At 35.9% G+C, this 20,878-nt stretch overlaps 3 protein-coding genes across 3 annotated transcripts; 1 reads left to right on the forward strand and 2 right to left on the reverse strand.

The window, feature by feature from the left end:
• Window positions 1-8,695: 8,695 nt before the first annotated feature.
• Window positions 8,696-9,196, reverse strand: LOC122282162 (uncharacterized mitochondrial protein AtMg00310-like). The gene has a single exon (XM_043094117.1). It carries the CDS (start codon window positions 9,194-9,196, stop codon window positions 8,696-8,698), a length of 501 nt encoding a protein of 166 aa, XP_042950051.1.
• A 170-nt stretch (window positions 9,197-9,366) lies between these two features.
• Window positions 9,367-9,885, reverse strand: LOC122282163 (secreted RxLR effector protein 78-like). The gene has a single exon (XM_043094118.1). The coding sequence runs from the start codon at window positions 9,883-9,885 to the stop codon at window positions 9,367-9,369; it is 519 nt and encodes a 172-aa protein (XP_042950052.1).
• Window positions 9,886-19,206: 9,321 nt separating this feature from the next.
• Window positions 19,207-19,512, forward strand: LOC122282165. The gene has a single exon (XM_043094119.1). It carries the CDS (start codon window positions 19,207-19,209, stop codon window positions 19,510-19,512), a length of 306 nt encoding a protein of 101 aa, XP_042950053.1.
• The last annotated feature ends 1,366 nt before the right edge of the window (window positions 19,513-20,878 follow it).

Below are 20,878 nucleotides of genomic sequence, written 5' to 3' on the forward strand. Positions count from 1 at the left end.
GAGGGCTCGGTAGTCCACACACATCCTACAACTACCATCCGCTTTCCTAACCAGCAACACCAGAGATGAGTATGGACTTTGGCTTCCCCTTATGATTTTACTCTTCAACATCTCGGCCACCAATTGCTCTATTTCTGCCTTTTGATAATAGGGATACCTGTAGGGTTGAACACAAGTAGGTTTAGAGCCTTCCAATAATTCTATTTTGTGATCATGGCTCTTAGGAGGGGGTAGACCGTGTGGTTCAGCAAAAACCTCTTCAAACTGCTTTACAACATTCAGCACAACAGGTTCCTCAGCTCATTTCAGTTGCTTATCATCACTTCCAATTAACTGTAACCATAGTCCCTTTGCAGTCCCCTTGTTTAATTTTGGGACATGTTCCACCTCTTCCAAGGTCTCCTTTGGATGCTGCAAACCCTAAAACTTAACCTTATTTCCCTTGAAGTTAAACTGCATGGTCAAATTAGTAAAATTCCAAAGAATAGACCCAAGATCCCTTAACCAGTTAACACCTAACACAACATCACATCCTCCCAAAGTTAATACATAAAGATTAGCATTAACCCTTAAATTTTGTAAAATGATAGGAACTTCCCTACAGTAACCTCAGCAAGGAATGCTATCCCCATTAGCTACCTTGACTGTTAGATGGCTTTCTCCCACAAAGAGTTTTGCTCTCCTAGCTACATAGGGATCCACCAAGTTGTGTGTACTGCCTGTATCAATAAGAATCAGCACCTTTTGGTTGTTAATAGACCTCTCAATTCTCATAGTTTTAGGGGAGATTGACTCTGCCATGGTGTGCAAAGAAATGCGAAGCAATTCCCCCACTTCCTTCTCTTCCCCTTCAACTTCCCTAGATTCTATAACTGCTAAATTTCCTTCACTAGGCTTAACTTCTTCACCATCATGCCCTTCCAACCCTTCCAATAAAAAAATTTGGGTCTACTACATTTATGTCCTAGATGGAACTTCTCATCACAATAATTGTGACGCCCCCAAATTTTGCTTGGGATTAGACGGACAATTGAAGCGTTGAGACATGCAACATAAGGTTACCTGTCCCGTTCATGACATATAAGATGCAATGTTCCTAACATTATGCAATATTCACAGCGGATAAATTTTTTTCTTTAGCAATACTATGTACCAAACTGAAAATATCCCAAATACTTAAGACATACTTCATACATAAAGACCCATTGAACAACTATGATTACAACATTAGTCCAAAATGGCTATGATCCAAAAGAGTACTGGAGATGCAACTCTATAGTACAAGTAGTAATTTAAGTTAATTACTATATTATCATTGACGTGGCACTGTCGCTCAATCATCTGTAATAAGATCTACCATTTGGGGGGAATGGTAGTTGGGACTACCACAGTGAAATTTGATTACAAATCTCAGTAAGTTAACAAAAAACTTCTACACAGGCTAATGATGCATGCATGGTAGTAAAAGTATGAATGCATAATCAAATTCATAAGCGATCATAGCATAACTTGACATATAACATAGCATAACTTATATAACTTAAATTGAAACGTGTACTAAACTTAACTTGACATGAACTTGATTTAAAACTTGACTTAACATGAACTTGCTCTGAAACTTGACTTAACATGAACTCGCTCTGAAAATTGACATAACATGAACTTGATCTGAAACTTATTCTTTAACCGCTTAAATACATACTCCATAGTTGTTGTGGCCCCATGTATTCTACGTGTCACAATTGCTATGTCTCACGTAGTGTATGTGTCACAATTGTTGTGACCCCATACTTCGTGTGCCACAGTTGTTGTGGACCCCACGAAACTGAATGTAACTGAACTTCTTGATATGAACTTGAACTTGAACTGAAACTTAACTTATCATAAACTTGATCTGACTTATTTACCTAACATGAACTTGGACGTCAATTCTGACAATCAAAATGATTCCGCCAGTCGTTTCGTCAGGAATAGTAAACAATCAGAATGATTCTGCCCAACATATTCCATCAGAGATACTCAGACAATTAGAATGATTCCATCATGAGTATTTTAAAACACGTACCCTAGCAATCAGAATGATTACACCAGGAGTACCTAGTAATACTCTGACAATCAGAACGATTCCATTACTAGTATTTTAAAACACGTACCCTAACAATTAGAATGATTACACCAGGAGTACCTAGTAATACTCTGACAATCCGAGTGATTCTATCACGAATATTTTAAATAAGATACCCTAACAATTAGAATGATTACGCCAGAAGTATCCGCATAACTGAACTTGAACTGAATTCTGACAATCAAAATGATTTCACCAAAAGTATCTCGCGTAATTAAAAAAGGAGATACTCGGACAATCATAATGATTACATCATGAGTATCCTAGACATAACAAACTTGTACGTAACTCAAAACACATGATGTACTTGAGATAGAAACATTTCGTAACATGGCATAACATGTAATAGACAATATATTTAATATGACATACTTGCAACAATAAATATTACATGACTTGACATACATGTAATAGATGGCATACTTAATATGACGTACTTGTAATGTATAGCAATACTGACAAAATATCTTGTGTAAAAGATGAATAACTTGTGACAGATTAAATTATGTGTAACAGACAAATATGTGATAACTTGACATGGCATATATTATAACATAAATATATACACTGTAGTTCTTTTACTTATCACCCATACACAGTAAACTGCTAGTAAGTTAAAAGCTAACTTACCTTGATCTCCGCGTTTCTTATGAAAGCTCAAGCGCGATCAAGAGGAACTGTAATTAGTGATTCTAAAAGTTAGAACTAAATCACTAATAATTTGAAATATGGAAAAATACTAACTTAAGAGTAAAATTTCCATTTTACCCTCTACATATGAAAAAATGACCATTTTACCCCAAACTTATGGATTTTGCATGCTAACTCCAAAAGTCACCAAAATTTACATGTCCCATGTAAATTTTATCCTAAACTCAAATATCAATTTAGAAAAAATTTAAAACTAATCACAACTATTAAAACTCTATAGGGCCGAAATTCCCATATGCTATTTCCATTGATTTTTGTTTCTAACTTGTTTTAATCAACCTTTTGATCTATGACTTATAACGATGTGATCTTCAAACCAAACCATCACATGATTTAAAAAGATGTCCTAAAACATATATAAGCTTCTAATTCAATATCACATGGTTAAACATTAACTAAAACATAAATTGAGTCAAGAACATCTACACTTTGGCCTATCCGAATATCTCTTTGCATAATATTTCATATCTTTGAAACTAACATTAAATATATTCCAAATAATATTCTAACATGTATATAAGAGGCTTATAATCCTCCAATAAAATTATCAAAGCCATTGGAATAGGTTTAAACCACCAAAGATTTAAACTTTCTCAAAACAGAAACTGTTTTTCCTCTTCCAGTTTCTAAGTTTCTAGATTTAAGAAAATATTTCATCAAAACCTTTAATCATGTAATAAATCCTCAACCAATAATCATATACACATGTTAAAAATACTTCATAAAAATTTCAGACCAAGATCTATCCATTAGCTTGGTCAAAAACTCCAAAATATAACATATTCTCCAGTTTATCATCCAGAATGATCTTTCTATAGTTTAAATAATAATTCACTGAACCAAATCATCTTCAAATGGAACAAATAAGATATCCACGTAAACTAGACTAAAAAAGGAACAACTTTTATGAATGAAACTTTACGATAAAACACTTACAAAAGCTTTGAAATAGGTGTACAGTAGAACACTTAAAAGCTATCTGAGAGAGTGTTTGATGTTCTTTCAATGAAAAGTGTAAAGGAAGATGATTTCGTGGGGAGTGGGCTGGAGATAGTTTTACACAAGATATGGAAGATGATGAGGCTGAAGTGAGGGTTGACTGTTGGCCTTTCTTACCCAATAAAATCCACAAAAATCAGCTCAAGATATTTTCTAAAGGTGGAGTGTAGACTTGGAAGAGTGAGATGACTCTTTTGACTTTTTCCTTCTAGAACCTTCTAGACCCTCTTGAAGACATATGATTATCCATGTGGGGGATGAAATTACTTGGCCAAAATCAATGCTAAGGTGCCCAATTTATTGGGCCTAAACTGAACGGGCCTCAATTTGGGGTTTTAAGAGGGTTTGGGTTCCTATCAAGCCCAAATCCAATTTCTCTTGATCCAAGTGTCTAATACTATTCATCATGTGTGGCTAATATATTTCCATGTGTCTAACTAAAACTTCTCTAACTTAATTTGGATATTCCACACTGTGATTTGAAACTATTGCACTTGATGTGTTTATCGATGTTATTATTCACTCCAAAAAAGTGCATGATAAACTTGGTATCAAAAAATCCTAAATATTCATATGAAACTACAATGAAAATTATTTATCAAAATTCAGCCCCAAAGTGTCTCTAAAAATAAATTCACAGTTTCGAACAAGCGTTTCGTTCGAAAATATGAAAATGAGTTATTGTACCATAAAATCTTAAATAATCCACCGAGTCTAATGGTAAAAACCATAACGCATTCTGACACTTCTAACTATCTCTAATAATTAAAAACACACTTCTGATACCATAGAGAGTGATAACACTAACTATGTGGTTAGACTAAAACCTATACGATTAATAGATTCATGAAAACTTATGGGGTCTTCACAAGATTCCTAAAGCCAATAGAAATTTCACAATTAAATTTCTAGAGGGCTGTTACAATAATAGCAAAGTCCTCTTTCCGTCATTTCTTGCATTTGGGCTGGGATGATTCTTTTTATGCGAATTGTAGGTTTTTTGTTTGGGTTGTAATTGTTTGGAAGGTTTCTATTTTCTTGTCTAGGCAGTGGTGGAGGTAGTCTGAGTATGGGTGGAGGTACATGTAATTTGGGAAGGTATGGGTGAAAGGTAGGAGTTGGGTTTTGGCTTCTGTTTGGTAATCCCTTATTTCTCCTAGCTACTTCTTCCTCTTGTAACTTAGCTAAACCAAAGGCAGCTGAAATTGTATTAGGTTTAAGCATAGTTACCATAATCTTTAGATCATCCCTTAGGCCACTAATAAAAGTACTAATACGAAATTCCTCCATTTTCCTTAATTTTACTAGATAAAGCCTCAAATTCAGTCTGGTATTATTCTACTATAGCTATTTGTCTCAAGTTTGTAAATGCCCCAATTGGATCCTCATAAACCGAGGGCCCAAAATGCACCTTTAGTGTTGAAATGAAGTCCTCCCAATTGCCCATGGGACCTGAATCCCGTAACCAGAAATACCAAGACAATGCCTTACCTTTCATATGGAAGAAGGCAATCTATAATTTTTGATAATCAGGTGTACGAAAATATTCAAAAAACTATTTAGCTTTAAGAATCCATTCCATGGGTTCTGACGCATCAAATTTGGGAAAATCCAATCTAAGAGTTCTAGCATGTATACCCCAATTCCTTCAAACAAAGGATTATGATTAAATTGACCTCTTGGATTGGTAGATACCTCTCCCATTTGTTGATTGCTTGCTTGAACTGCCAATTGTTCATAATTGGCTGCCAAGTTGTTAAGCTCCTGTAACACTGCTTCTAGCATGTCTTTTTGCTTGTCTTGTTCTTCCCACAGGTGCACAGATTCCCCCTTCAACATGGAAATTGCTTCTGCCAATTGGGCATGGCGTGTACCCTTAGCCATGGTGCAGGAACGCGGTTGTGATACCACTGTTATGGTCATTGTAAATAGTTATGTAATTTGTGTAAACTCTTCGAGGGGCCTGGTCCTCCAATATATGTTCTCAATATTTGTAGAAACTGGAAAACTCTTTATTGATGCACCAATGGAATACTTATAGAAATTACAGGCAGACTGGTCAATCAATGACCAATGGACTCAAGCATAAAACGGACCCACTACTAATTAAATGCCCACTAACATCAAACTGACCCATTTACTTATAAACTGATGCACTAGGCCATCATGGCCCCTACCAGACTCAAGACATAACGGAATAAACAAAATAGATAAAAGATAAAATAGATAAAAACGTGGCCCTTAAGTATTGACCCGGCCAACTGCCTTCAGACAAGTCCCTAAATACTAGGGCTTCTTCGCATATCATAACACGATTGCTCACACTGTTTAATTAAATGATTCTCTCCCTCTCTCTAAAATTTTCATGATGGTTTGAGATATATTGCAATGTGTAGATTTACAGAAACTATGGTTTCAGATACATTTATTTGTTAATTTTTACTTATAAAAAAATATTTGTTAATTTCTTTAGAAATCTCGTAGTTTCTTAGTGTTTGCTTATCCATATTTGTTTAACTTTGAGTTGTGGAGCACTGAGCAATCTCTCTTTAGTTGCTAACTTTTTGATGTTGCTTTCCTAGCCTTTTCACTTTGTGGCCCAAGTCTTCCATTGTGTCCAATTCATGCCAGACCTATCTGGCTATCTTCCACATTAACTAAATATATATATATATATATATAGAAGATGGTTGGAGTACTTGATTATAAAATATTGGTTGTCACTTTTAGATAGATTAGGAGTACATTTCCTTTTGTTCTACTTGATCAACTTCCTTCTTAAAAATCCTCAATCCCAGTCCATTCTCCTTGTAGTCAATGTCCAATAACACCACTATATGCTTTTAATTTGTAAGGCATGTAGCATTTTCTTCCTACATTTCAAATCTTGCAAAAGCCAAATTGTTGGTGTGGTTTGAAAGCGCCATTAAAGATCTCCCACACCGACTAAAATCCTGGAAGGAAATTTTATGCTTGTCCGAAGTATAACACGGTAATTAATTTGTCATAATTTTGTATTACTTTTAAATGCATGTACAAAGTTGTTATATTTGAAATTGGAAATTCTTGAATTGTACGCAGGGAAAAGCAAGATGTCAAATATTCATATGGGCATATATACTTCAATCAGTACTACCTGAGAAAATTCTGACAAGAGAGAATGAACTTTGGAAGAGAGGGGATGCTTTATTATTGCATGAGTATGAAGCTCAAAAATAGAAGCACAAACTAATAGATAGAGAACGAGCTTCACAAGCAAGAGGAGGAACTTCGAAGAAGGATTGTAGAGAATAGGGATGTACTTATATTGTTGTGTCTATACTAGCTCGTATCTCATGTAATAGTTTTCGGTTGATTTGGACTATAGATGTATCGTGTTAGTTTTAAATGTAAAGAGATTGATCAAAGCCTAACATGTATGGTATATTCTCTACGAATATAATTATGACAGCTTATTATAGATATTAAGTTTTTGTTTTTGAAATGAAAGCAGATTCATTACTAGGATTGATTTATTACATTACACACTAAGTCATCCATGATGGATCTTCTGACTTCAACAGGGCCGTCTTCCAACCATACATTTTCACTAGAAACTCTAATTGCTAGCTTAGCTACTGTATGAGCACTTACATTAGTAGTTCTGTGTACAAAAACAATTTTCCACACGGGGTAGCCTGCCATAATGTGTTGAAGATCTTCAATCTTCTGTCCATACCATGAACTGTCTTCTTCCTTTGAATTTCCAACATCTATAACAGCTTTTGCATCCCCTTCAAAACACACTTGTGACAATCCTAACTCAATACATAACTCCATAGCTCTGTCAAGAGCATAACTTTCTGCTTGGAAAACCGAAGGGACATGCTCCTTTGGTGCAATCAAACATCCCATTAGTTCCCCTTCTGAATCCCTTATTACCACTCCTATTCCCATTCTTCCACTAACTTGATCAAAGGCTGCATCAACGTTTATTTATAAAAAGGCCATGCAGGAGGTTTCCAAGACTGACTAGATTCATTTGTTTGTCTTCCGGCTGTTCTCTCTGAATCATTTGTCAACACCTCCTTGTACATTGCATGATTAGCCTGTGCCATTGTAGTAACTGTATTGGGAGACTGAAACACATCCTAAAAAATTAGACCATTCCTGCTTGTCCAAAGGTGATGGAACACTACAGATGCCAGCTCCAGTTCTTCCTGTTTTAGTTTCACCACCATTTCTTCCCATAGTAATTGGAAATCATAGAAACTTCTTTTCCATTTTTTGAAGAGTGGAATCCCTCCCCATACATCTGTTGCTGCAGGACATTCCCAGACTACATGCACTACGGTTTTAGGTTCTCTCAGACAGACTGGACATGTATTAGCTTCCACTATTTTCTTTCTAAATAGGTTATCTCTAGTGGGAAGGATCCTGTTAAAACATTTCCATACCAACATTTTGACTTTACTTGGTACATTAAGACCCCATATTTTTTTTCCACAGACCACTAGCAGACCCATCTGAGGATGTCACCTGTGCTTTTTTTTTCCTGTAGTTTAGTTTCCATAACATAGGCACTCTTGACAAAGAAATTCCCTCTTGCTGAAGCCGCCCATATCCTTCTGTCACAGGACCCTCTGCTGCTCAAAGGGATAGATTGAATCAATTTTGCTTCCTCTTCTCTGAAAACTGCAGCCACCACCTCTTTTTTCCATGATTTAGTTTCCTCATCAATCAATGCTTCCATCCTGGTTTCTGTATCAAAGGTATTCATAGGAGTCTTAATCTGAAAAGTCACAGGACGAGGTAGCCACTTGTCCTTCCAGATTTTGATGCTTTTTCCATTCCCCACCCTCCATACCATTCCTTCCTTTATCAATCCCAGACTGGACCATAAGCTTCTCCACACAAAGAGGGTGAACCTCTTGGTTTGGCCTCCAAAAGATCACTATGTTGAAAATACTTCTGCTTGAAAACCCGAGAGACTAAAAGATTTGGTTCCTTCATAAACCTCCACAATTGTTTAGCAAGAAGTGCTTTATTGAAGCAACTGAGATCCCTGAAGCCTAAGCCCCCTTGATTTTTTACTGAACCCAAATACTTCCAAGTTTTCCAGTAAATACCTCTCCCTTCTCTTTTATGGCTCCACCAAAATCTGGCCAACAATGCTTCAATCTCTTTTAGCAGCAGATTTGGTAACTTGAAGACACTTATGGCATATGCTGGAATAGCCTGTAGGACACTTTTTATCAAGACTTCCTTACCTGCTGTAGATAGGAATTTTGTTTTCCAACTATTTATTCTCTTCCATATCTTTTCCTTCAGACTCCTAAAAGAATTATACTTTGATCTTCCAACCACTGTAGGGAGGCCCATATATTTGTTATAGTCATTGCACCTTGAGCCATTTACCTGTTGTAAAATGAAATCCCTTGCTTCCCCTCTTGTGTTGGGGCTGAAAAAGACACTGATTTTTTCTTTGTTTAAAGTTTGACCTGAAGCTTGCTCATATTGTACTAAGATGTCATGAATTATATACCACTCCACTAGTTTTGCCCTACAGAAGATAACACAGTCATCTGTGAATAGGAGATGGTTGATTCTTGTTCCCCCCTTGTTACAACTACTCCCTTTATCAGCCCTCTCCTTTCAGCTTGATGAAGTAAAGCACTAAGTCCTTCAACAAATATTAAGAACAGATAAGGTGACAAGGGATCACCTTGTCTTAGTCCTCTTGAGGCGATAATGGTCTCTTCTAGGGTTCCATTTATGATAACTGAGTATGATATAGACTTAATGCATTTCATCAATAATTCTGTCCATCTTTGTCCAAAACCCAATCTTAATAACACAGCCTCAAGAAAATCCCACTCAACCTTATCATAGGCTTTAGACATATTTAGCTTGATTGCCATGGACCCTTCTCTTCCTTTTTGCTTAGTTTGCATTGTGTGAAGGACCTCATAAGCCACCATTATGTTGTTAGTTATCAACCTTTTGGGGATGAAGGCACTTTGGTTCCACGATATCACCTTATCCAACATACCTTTCATTCTGTTTGCCATTACCTTTGAGATGAGCTTGTAGACCACATTGCAAATGGAGATTGGTCTAAAATCATGTACTGAAAGAGGTGAGCTAACCTTAGGAATTAAAGCCAGGTGTGTGTGGTTTAAATCCCTTGGTAAAACTCCTGATTTAAAAAAGTCCAGTACTGCTTGTGAGATCTTAGAGCCAACTATTCCCTAATGTTATTGGAAGAAGCCTGCACTAAAGCCATTAGGGCCTGGAGACTTGAAAGGGGACATTTGTTTGAGAGCCACCTCCACTTCCCTTTCTGTACAATCCCTATCCAGCCATTGTTTCATTTCAACTGTAAGCCTTGGTTCCAAGCCCTGAAGGCTTTGCTCAATACATACTGAACTAGGTTGTGTCGACTTGTAGATTGCTGTGAAGTGGCTCTTGAAACCTGCTGTTAAGTTGACTTTATGCTGTTCATTCAATTATGTTTCATTTATTTTCTATGTTGGTAATTCATAGCTTATTTGAAGTCCCTAAAAAAGATTAGAAAACTTTGTGACTTGGATATTTTTTTTTTCACCACAATTGTTTGTAGGATGAAATGCGGCAGGGAAATACATATTGAGGATTTGGATATTTTTTTCCACCACAACATTGCCCGCTTTGGCTCTATGCATATCAAATTTTTGAGCCTGGAATAGTTTATGATAAAAAAACTCCTCACAAAACAATGAAAAGACATTTTACTAGAAGGAAAAATTGCATATATTACACCGACATTTTTGGGAATTGACAGTTTCTTGTTTTTTGTCATTGCATAACAATTTTGTATGCTGCTCGGGCATTTTCTCTGTTGTACATTTACAAAAGCTACTACCTATGTTTCAATGCACTACAAACATCAGTTGTCAGTACTAAAGATGCATTATCAGTACTACATATTCTCAACTTCAAATACAAATTTCTTTACAAATTTCTCAACTGGAAATACAAATTTCTCAACTCCAAATTTATTTACAAAAGTCATTCTCCTTTCAACTTCTAGTGTCTTTTGTATGTTGAACCTTCATTGTATATACCTGTAGCAACAAAGGAAAAAAAAACATGTAATACAAATATATAAAAGTAACAGCTATGTAAATTCATAAAGGCAACAAAGTCATTTCCTTCCAACAAAGTCATTTATTTAATTGACATTGTCTCATTCCAAATTTTCTACTGTGGTCAAATGACTCTAATTCATAACCCCCCCCCCCCCCCCCCCCCCCCCCCCCCCCCCTTTTTATCTGTATAGCACCATCGTATCCACTATCCTCATCTTCCCCCTTGCCTTGACCAAAAATAAAAATAAAACCTTTGAATATAGACAGATTTACATGAGCCATTGTGTAAAAACTAGCTAGCTTATGCAATGAATTAATTTTGGTGTGAAATAAAGAAAAAATAATCTCACGAAATGGTTTTCATTTTCCAGCTATAATCACACAACCTATATCCATTTTGTAAAAACTAGAAAGCTTATGCATGCACTGCCATTTTTATGTACAATTACAAGGATGGATGACAAATCTGCATCCTAAAATAAGACCTTCACCTTCTTTTGTCTAGATCGAAGTAGATTTTGACATTTCATCTTAAAAAAACTCAATTAATTGTTACCCAAACACTCAAGTCAACAAAATACTTATCCACTTGGGTTCATCTAGGAAGGAATGCAATTACATGGTTTTACTAGCTGGGAAGTAGATGCTGATCATGTTTTAGATCTTGTTGATATTGTTGTTTTAGAATCCTGGGTTTTTTTTTTTTTTTTTTTTTGCCTATTCCAATCCTTTTTAACTATTATTTCCTTTCCAGAACAGTGTTTTGGCCTCTTCTGTCTCTAGCTTTTGGTTCTTTATAGTGGTATTTTTAATCTAAGAAAAACGAGACAAACATTAATCCATCACTTTGCAACTTACTCAAATGAAAAAGCCTGAACTTTGCAACTTAAATATTACAGCATATATCAGTTCACCTATAGTTTAAAAGCCTGAACTATTGTCATCATCAATAGATGTGTGCTCATTTTAGTTGTTCTTTTTCATGTTATCAGGACCTCTTAACTTTTTTCTCATTTACTGGAATGGTGTTTCTCATGTATACACCCACCCTATATACTCGAGCAATGCCTTTTGATCATGAATAGAGTTTTAACGTGCTTATAAAAAAAAGGAAAAAAAATGCAACTTTAACCAAATTGTGAGAATCAAGTTATATGCAATGATTTGCATGTGCTATAGAAATGCTAAGGCCATATGTTCAGTTTTGAACCAGTTGGCAAACATAACTAACAGGTAACAGTAGTACCATGTGGTACTGAATGAGAAGCACCAGAGTACAATGCTTCCCAAATTCAAGGTTGTCATCACCCAAATTCAAGGTTGTCATGCAGAAAATTGAATTAGATCACATAGTTTCACATTCCATAGATAAATTATTTTATGAAAAACCCATAATAACACCTACATAGTATATAAACAAATACTTAACAAAGCATAGTGCATATTTTTCCTTCTAGATATTAAAAGAATCATAGGGGAAACCAAACAAAGCAGAAAAATATCCCCAAACTGTTACAGTCAGACATCAATCATGAAAAACATGACTAATACATTCTGAGAAACCAAGAATGCAATAATTACATATCTTCACCAAGTTAACACCACATTATTGCATTATTTCATCTAGTGCAACTCTATTGTTCTAGATTGTCTCATAAGCTAGAAAAATAAGTTCATTCCAACAATAAACCAGAAAAAGGGCTTGGACTGACAAAAACACCATCATTACCTCTTTCCCACATAACTAAAGATTAGTAAATTTGTTAGATTCAAAATAAAAAGGAAAGAAAATAGACCTTTGCATGTTAGCTAGTGATCAAAGCCTTGGCATAGCTCCATAGCCTCTCCCAGAGGTAAACATATTAAACACAACATCTCCACAAACTACGCCATAGCCTCTACAAGAGGTACAAAAATTAAAACTTTGCATCTCCACAAAAATACAACAAAAAAAATCCCCTTTCATCTTTGTTTTAATCTCGATTTTAACGATTAATGAACTGAAGTACCAAAAGTGTTTTAACAAAAATACGTCTCAGAAAGGTTTCTTCTCAAACATATTTTCTGTCCAATTCAAATTTGTTTCCCTAAACATAAAACATTCATTATCCATCAAAGAAAACCGTATGGCATAGATTCTTGTAAGCATCAAACAGCAAATAAGAGCCATGAGTTTGGCTGCTAAGATAATTCAACAATAGCAGTGGATGGAATGCACACCCTTATGAGAACAGAAAAAAGAAGCCCATATTATATCAATAGCAACTAACCAGATAGGATCACTGAGTGCCCTGAAAAGAGGATTCTATAGCTGGGGAGAGCTGATTCAGTAGTCATCGTATCTAATTCCTTAAGATACACATCGCTGATGAACTAAGATCTAATCATCGGACGAAACAAGTCTTACAAATGAGGTTCACCTTAATTAGTATATTCGTATCAAACACAAGATCTGTGAATTCACACATGCACGTAATTAGTAAAGAACAACCATTGAATCTTCAATGAATAAACCTTGAATTCATGTTCCCACTTGCACATAACATGCAGTAGATAGAATGAACTCATGTATTTAAAGGCCACTTCAAATGACCTAAAATCCCAACGAGGCCTGATCTCGATCCCCAAATTTCTTTTAAAAAAAAAAAATACTCATATATGACAGATGAATACAATGGTAGCAACTTTTCGGGTTAACTCGCATGCATATATTGCTTGCTTAACATAAAATTCATGGAACTCACACATGCCACTCAGGACATCTATCATTTAGTAAAATCTGGGGCAGTCAATTTGCAAGTTCATCAAAACTACAGAAAACCCATTTATGATTTATCATAAAGATGCAACCATAATCCTCATATAACTATTAACCAATAATAAAATTATTAAAAAGAAAAATACAATCAACAACCAATAATTCAAGCCCAAAGGACCCAAAAAAAAAAGAAAAAAGAAAAGGAATATGAGAATAATTCAAAGAGAATAATTCAAAGAAATGAGACATAATTTTAAAGCATTAAAGAGAATAATTCAAAAGAAGCAGAACTATAATAATTCAAAGATGAAAACCATTAATCCTCAAACTTTCTTGGACAGTTTCAAGCACTGAGAGCCTCACTCGGTAGCAATGTCAGTTCTCAAGTTTTGGACCATTAACCACGTCCGTTGGAAGCTCTCCAGAGTTTTGGAAATATTACACGAACTTAATTTTCAAGAACCATTGCAGTGGAGAGAGAGAGAGAGAGAGAGAGAGAGAGAGAGAGAGAGAGAGAGAGAGAGAGAGAGAGAGAGAGAGAGAGAGAGAGAGAGAGAGAGAGAGAGAGAGAGAGAGAGAGAGAGAGAGATTGACGTTGTTTGTAAAAATTCCATTTTTTTGTGTAAATGTGAACAAATTACTTATGACGGCACAAGAAGATGTTAGAAATGCAAATGATTTCGACACTCCATGCTCTAAGCCGCAATACCCATCTCACAACCACCAAAAACTCACCTCTCTCAATACACAAGAAGAAACGAGATTGGTCCTTAAAATGTTACCTACGATGCCCTCCAAGGGATGGTGGCGAAAGAGAGCTCCATCAACGTAGTGTCGCTAGTTTATGTTAAATGCGCTTGGGGGAGGAGCGGCCCTGGGAAGACGGATGAGCTTTGCAGGGTGGCGCTGGGCAAATGTCAAAAATGGGTTTTTGCAACAGAAATTTGCAACAATTCTTTCTTCATTGCTAAAATATATCCTGTTTGCAAATGCATACATGCATGTAGGGCGTGTGTGATGGGCCGTGTACTGGATGATTGATTTCTTATATATGCTTATTTTCACGCTATTGCAGGTTTAAAATTCTTCACACTGAATGACTACTACATCCTCGTCCAAGTCGTGTTTTGTTTCATATAAGTAAACTTGCAAATTTCACTGGCCTTTCTAATTGTATCTACAATGTTTCCAAATTTTGCTTTTTCTATAAGCAATAGAAAGCTGCTAACGTGTGTGCGTGATTGAATTTTTATGATTACAGTCGTAATTGGGTACATTTTCATCTTTGGAACTCGGCCTTTAGTTTAGGGGGTTCTCTTTTCCAGTTCTGCATTCAAGATACATCATATATTCCCAAGTAAGTGCCTATATTTTGCATGTGAATGCCTTCCTTTTTCAGGGTTAAATGTATGTAGTTTTTGAGTGGTTTGTGGTGCTTTTTGTTGAATGCTATATAGATAAACTTGTATGTCATCTAGAAGTGGAAAAATCCCTCTATTTCTCTTGCAAATTAATCTTTCGAAAAAGTCTTCGTTTGTTGATATAGTTTTGGTGGGGATCATTAATACGCACTCCTTCGATCGGTAGAAGGAAATCTAGTACTCTATCTGGTCCAAAATGTTGCAGATGCATAATGTTCTAATGACTTTGTAGATCCCTTATTAGGTGGAATTTCAACAGTTGTAGGTATTGATCATAGTGTCCATTAATAAAGCACTCATACAAATTAAAGAATTCCATTATCCTTCTCGTTATATTCTATTTACTTTAATTTCTCTTCATGCTTAAAGAAAAATTAATATGATAGAAATGCCGACGTTGGTTACGTTATTATATACTGACAGATTGAAGGCTGCATTCTTGTTTAGTGATGTTATCCTCTTTTATTTCTCGCATGTTGTTTTGAGTTCAACTTGATGCGGAGTTGACTACACAAAATTAATACTTTCCACATAATTCCTTTTTCATTTTTTCCCTCTAGAAGGAGAAGGTCGGGCAACTTTTACTTGAACCAAACACGAGTCATGCCATTGTCATTGACAACCTCAAAAAAGTGTATCCAGGAAAGAAAGGATGGAAACCCTTCAAAATTTGCAGTGAGAGGCTTATCTCTTGCCTTACCACGAGCGGAGTGCAATGGTTTTTTGGCTCTTTTCTGCAGTATAACTCAACTTCTATTTTCTACTCCCAATTTTGTCGATGCAGGCGGTGAAAGAATCTCTAAAGAGTGTCCATCTTTTTAGTGGAGGGGTCGGTGACAAAGACGCTGGAAAATATAGTGGAGGTATGAAGAGGAGGCTAATTTAGTACTTGTTGGTTTATGTGTGGAACTTGGTTTTGTGACCTGAAAAGCACCAGGCAGATTGTTCTCTTGACTATCGCTCAACCTAGTGCTTGAGTGAAGCTCATACAAATTATTCGTTCGAGGTGCACATGATAGTGGGCTCGAGTGAAGCACAACCTTAGTGTTCACTTGAGGTGCACTCGATGGTTGGCTCGAACAAATGTTGCACAAATTGTTAACTCATAGTGCGCTTGACACTCCTTTCGAGCAAAGAACCCTAAGTTTATCTCCATAGGATTTTTCACGCCATGGCCTATATATGAATGTTATTTCATATGTTTTGTATTAGATTGAGAGAGGAAGAGGCAAGAGGCATTTTGAGAGCATTTGAGAGAGAAAAAGCCCTAGAGAGAGAGTTGAGACTTTTGAGTAGTGTTGCTCTTGTAACTCACTGTGTATTTATAATCTCCTCTAAATTAAAATCCCTGTAGCTTTGCAGACGTAGGCAAGTTGCCGAATCATGTAAATCTTGTGTCATGTGATTGTGTGATTGATTATTGTATTTTTGCATTAATTTTATTGTCGATCTCGCTGTCGTAGTTCCATGGCTGGGTTGCATATTTTTCCAACAACTAGTATTGGAGATCTAAGGTTTTGGGGCTCGGGGATGTAGGATGGTAGGAAAAGATGTGAAGATTGGAATTGAGAAGTTCAATGACATAAATTTTGAATATCGATGATTATCTCAGGGGAAGAAGCTCAATCTTCCTCTATTGGGACAAAAGTTGGAGAGCATTGACGATGTTGATTGGAATCTGTTGGATTGATAGGTTCTAGGGGTTATTCGGCTCACCCTATTCAGACTAGTGGTGCACAACATTATTAAGGAGAGAACCACGATGGACCTCAAGATGGCTTTGTCAGGTTTGTATGAAAAATCATAGGCAAATAACAAGGTGAATTTGATGAAAAAACTGCTCAATTTGAGAATAGTAGAAGTTACGTCTGTTGTCCAACATTTGAATGATTTTAATAATATCACAAATCAATTGTTGTCAATCAAGATTGAGTTTGATGATGAGATTCTAGCCCTAATTTTGTTAGCATCATTGTCAAATAGTAGGGAGGTCATGAGAATGGTTGTAAGTAATTCTACAGGTAAGATGAATTTAAAATACAATGATAGGCATTTTAAACTTTTTATTGCCCATTCAAATTTTTATAAAACAAACTAATTAATAATAAACATCAACACACACACACACACAATACACTGCATATTACATTGTTGTTTACATCACAATGCAAAACATCAACTTTACAATATATGAAGAAAGTGTATTCAGGAAAGCCTTGGTTGTTTGACAATAACCTTTTTGAACTAAAAACATTTGATGGTTTGGTATCCCCTAAACACATAGTCTTCAAATTAGAGGCCTTCTAGATTCAGTTATATAACTTGTCGCTTGCGTGTATGAAGAAAGAGATTGGCAATCAGATTGGTTCTTCACTTGAAAAGGTGCTTGACATTGATGTTAATGATGATGGCATGAGATGAGGACAGTTCTTGAGAATTAAGGTGGAGATTAGTTTGCATAAGCTTATTGCAAGGGGTAGAATGATTAAGGTACAAGAGTCGAGTATGTGAATTCCAATGAAATATGAGAAGTAGCCCAACCTATGTTCTAAATGTGGAAGAATCATGCATGATAGTCAAGGTTGTAAGGGTGTGAGCAATGAGAATGGGAGGCTATTCAAGATCAGTTTGGAGTGTGGCTACGTGTTGATTTAGTTTTCGAAAGAAAGCAAGCTGATCAATATAGTAAAGATGGACAAAAGAGATGAACTAGATCAGATCAACAAGGGTGGAGGAAGGAGGTGGGGGGGAAGAGCCTGAGTTGAGGAATATTCCGATGGGTAGTATGCAGATTATTTTGGAGGTTAAGGGAGAGAAAACATGAGATCTTGTTGCTATGGATAATCTAAGGAAAGATAGGGATGCGATATTGAATTTAAAAAAGGATAGCCAGGATAGAAGTGTAAATGATGATGCTGATCCAGGGCTACAAAAAGATAAGGTGGTTGAGGAAAAGAGGGCTAATGATTATGAGTATGCTGGTTTTCAAAAAACAGTTGAGGGAGAGGTATATGGTTTGTGTACCCAAGCCAATCTCAACTAGTCCAATGCATGTGGATCTAATTAAAAGGCCCGTTACTTATTTTACTGTGAAGGTTGACAGAGCAGGTGACAAATTAGAGAACTATGGTACATGTTTAGAATGAGAGAATAAGTACTCAAGGATGGAAAAGGAAGGCTAGGCAGTAGGGGACTTAAGGCTGTAGGGAGGTTGAGGATCAATATAGTAATGAGAAGCACAACAAAAAGTGAAGCCTAGAGGATGAGATAAGTTTTTCAGACTGTCAAGTTTCCATGAAAAGAGGGAAATTGGAAGTTGTGGAAGATGACATTAGGGTGACAAGTGCAATGGCGGATGCTATACCACAACCCCTCCAAACATTATGAAACACTTGAGTTGGAACTATTAGGGGCTTGAGAACCCTTGAGCAGTTCATGATCTCTGCTTGTTAGTCAGAGAAAAGAAACCCAACTTAATTTTTTCTATTGAGACAAAACTAAGGAGTTCTAGTTTTGATCAAATTAAAAGGAAGCTTGGTTATGATTGTTGCTTTTTAGTCAAGCCACTGGGAAAGAAAGGGGGTTTAGCTATGTTGTGGCAGAAGGAGTATGAATTAGAACTTGTGAATTACTCGCAATATCACATTCATACATTAGTTACTGAGCAGGAGGATTAGCATCAGTGGTATTACACAGGGTTCTATGATTAGACCAAGTTTTAATCAAGCTTGGTGTGTCATGGGAGATTTTAATGAGATATTGGCTTCTCATAAAAAATATGGTGGCAAAAGAAGACCTGAAAAATAAATGGAGGATTTTAGGCATGCTATGTTTTGTAATAGCCTGCATGATTTGGGTTGGAAAGGTTTACATGGAGCAATAGACAAATAGGCTCTTATCATACAAAAGAAAGATTAGATCATGTTTTAGCCAATTCTCATTGGAAAAATATGTTTAAGAGGTATGGTGTGGAAACCTTAGTTGCAAGAAGATCAGATCAGGGCAATATTATTGACTTGTCATAGAAAAGATACCTATACCTTGGGAAAAAATAATAATTTCAGGTTTGAGGTAAAATGGACTATGGATGTGGAGGGGGAGGAAGTAATCAGAGGAGGGTGGAGTAAGGTGGTGGATGGGCAGGATGATTGGGAAAAGATTAAGAACAAGTTTAATGACTGTGCTCAAAAGCTTACGAAATGGAGTAAGGGGAAGAATGTGGATTGTGTAAAGGAAATCCTGCTAAAAACAGAAGAGCTCAAGAAAATGCAAGATGTTGAGGGCCCTCAGAATATTGCTGCTATCAAAGATTTACAAAAGGAACTTGATATACTTTTAGAACAAGAAGATCTCAAGTGGAGACAGAGAGCAAAAGTGAACTGGTACTAGATTAGAGACAAAAATATTAGGTTCTTTCATCCATGTGCAACCCAAAGACAAAAAAAGAATCAAATAAGAGTTATTCATGATAGATGCAAGGCAGGAAATGGGAGGCCACACATATATTGTAGATGCATTTACTTGGTATTTCAAAGATATTTTCAGCTCCACAAGACCAACTAATGAAGGTTTGAATAGCTGCCTAAGTAGTATTGACACAAGGGTGACTGAGGACATGAATAATAGATTGCAAAAGCCTTTCATTAGAGAGGAAATAAAAGAAGCACTACACCAAATGACACCTCTAAAGGCCCAGGTCCTGTTGGGTATGATGCTCAATTTTTTCAAACTTATTGGCATATTGTAGGGGATGAGGTATGTGATACCATTTTACAATTTCTCAATGGGGGTAGGATGGATTTGGGAGTTAATTCTAATATTATTGCTTTAATTCCTAAAGTAAAAGAGCCTTTTATTGTTAACCAATTTAGGCCTATTAGTCCATGTAATGTTTTGTATATATTGGTTTCCAAAGTATTAGCTAACAGGTTGAAGCATGTACTGCACCTCATTGTCTCAAGCAACAAAAGTGCTTTTATTCCAAATAGGCTTATCACTCATAATGTGATAATTGCCTATGAATTATTACATTCTTTGAAGACTAAACAGAAAGGAAGAACAAGTACTTTGGCCATCGAATTGGACAGGTAATTTTGTTGTCCAACATTTGAATGATTTTAATAATATCACAAATCAATTGTTGTCAATCAAGATTGAGTTTGATGATGAGATTCTAGCCCTAATTTTGTTAGCATCATTGTCAAATAGTAGGGAGGTCATGAGAATGATTGTAAGTAATTCTACAGGTAAGATGAATTTAAAATACAATGATAGGCATTTTAAACTTTTTATTGCCCATTCAAATTTTTATAAAACAAACTAATTAATAATAAACATCAACACACACACACACACACAATACACTGCATATTACATTGTTGTTTACATCACAGTGCAAAACATCAACTTTACAAAAAACAAATGTGAAAAATCCAAAAGAAAAATAAGGTTGTGAAAACAAAGCACATATTAGAAATGCCACCCATGATTGAGAGCCCTCATCCTGCAGATTTGAAGGTAGCTCCATTGTCTTGAAGAATCTCATCAAATATGGATTGGCCCATCATGACCACTAGCTCAAATCTCTCTATAATAACACAGTTTTATATGGATTTAGATTGCACCTGAAGCTTGTAGGTAGAAGTGAACCAAGGAAAATTAACCAACGATTATTAAATAGATCTAAAGATAAAAAGTTCATATAGATTCAAATCAAAGTAGTAATATCAAAGAAGCAAATATAGAAATTAAAAAT

This window comes from Carya illinoinensis, chromosome 11 (genome assembly GCF_018687715.1).
Source record: "Carya illinoinensis cultivar Pawnee chromosome 11, C.illinoinensisPawnee_v1, whole genome shotgun sequence".
In the NCBI taxonomy this organism is placed as follows: domain Eukaryota; kingdom Viridiplantae; phylum Streptophyta; class Magnoliopsida; order Fagales; family Juglandaceae; genus Carya; species Carya illinoinensis.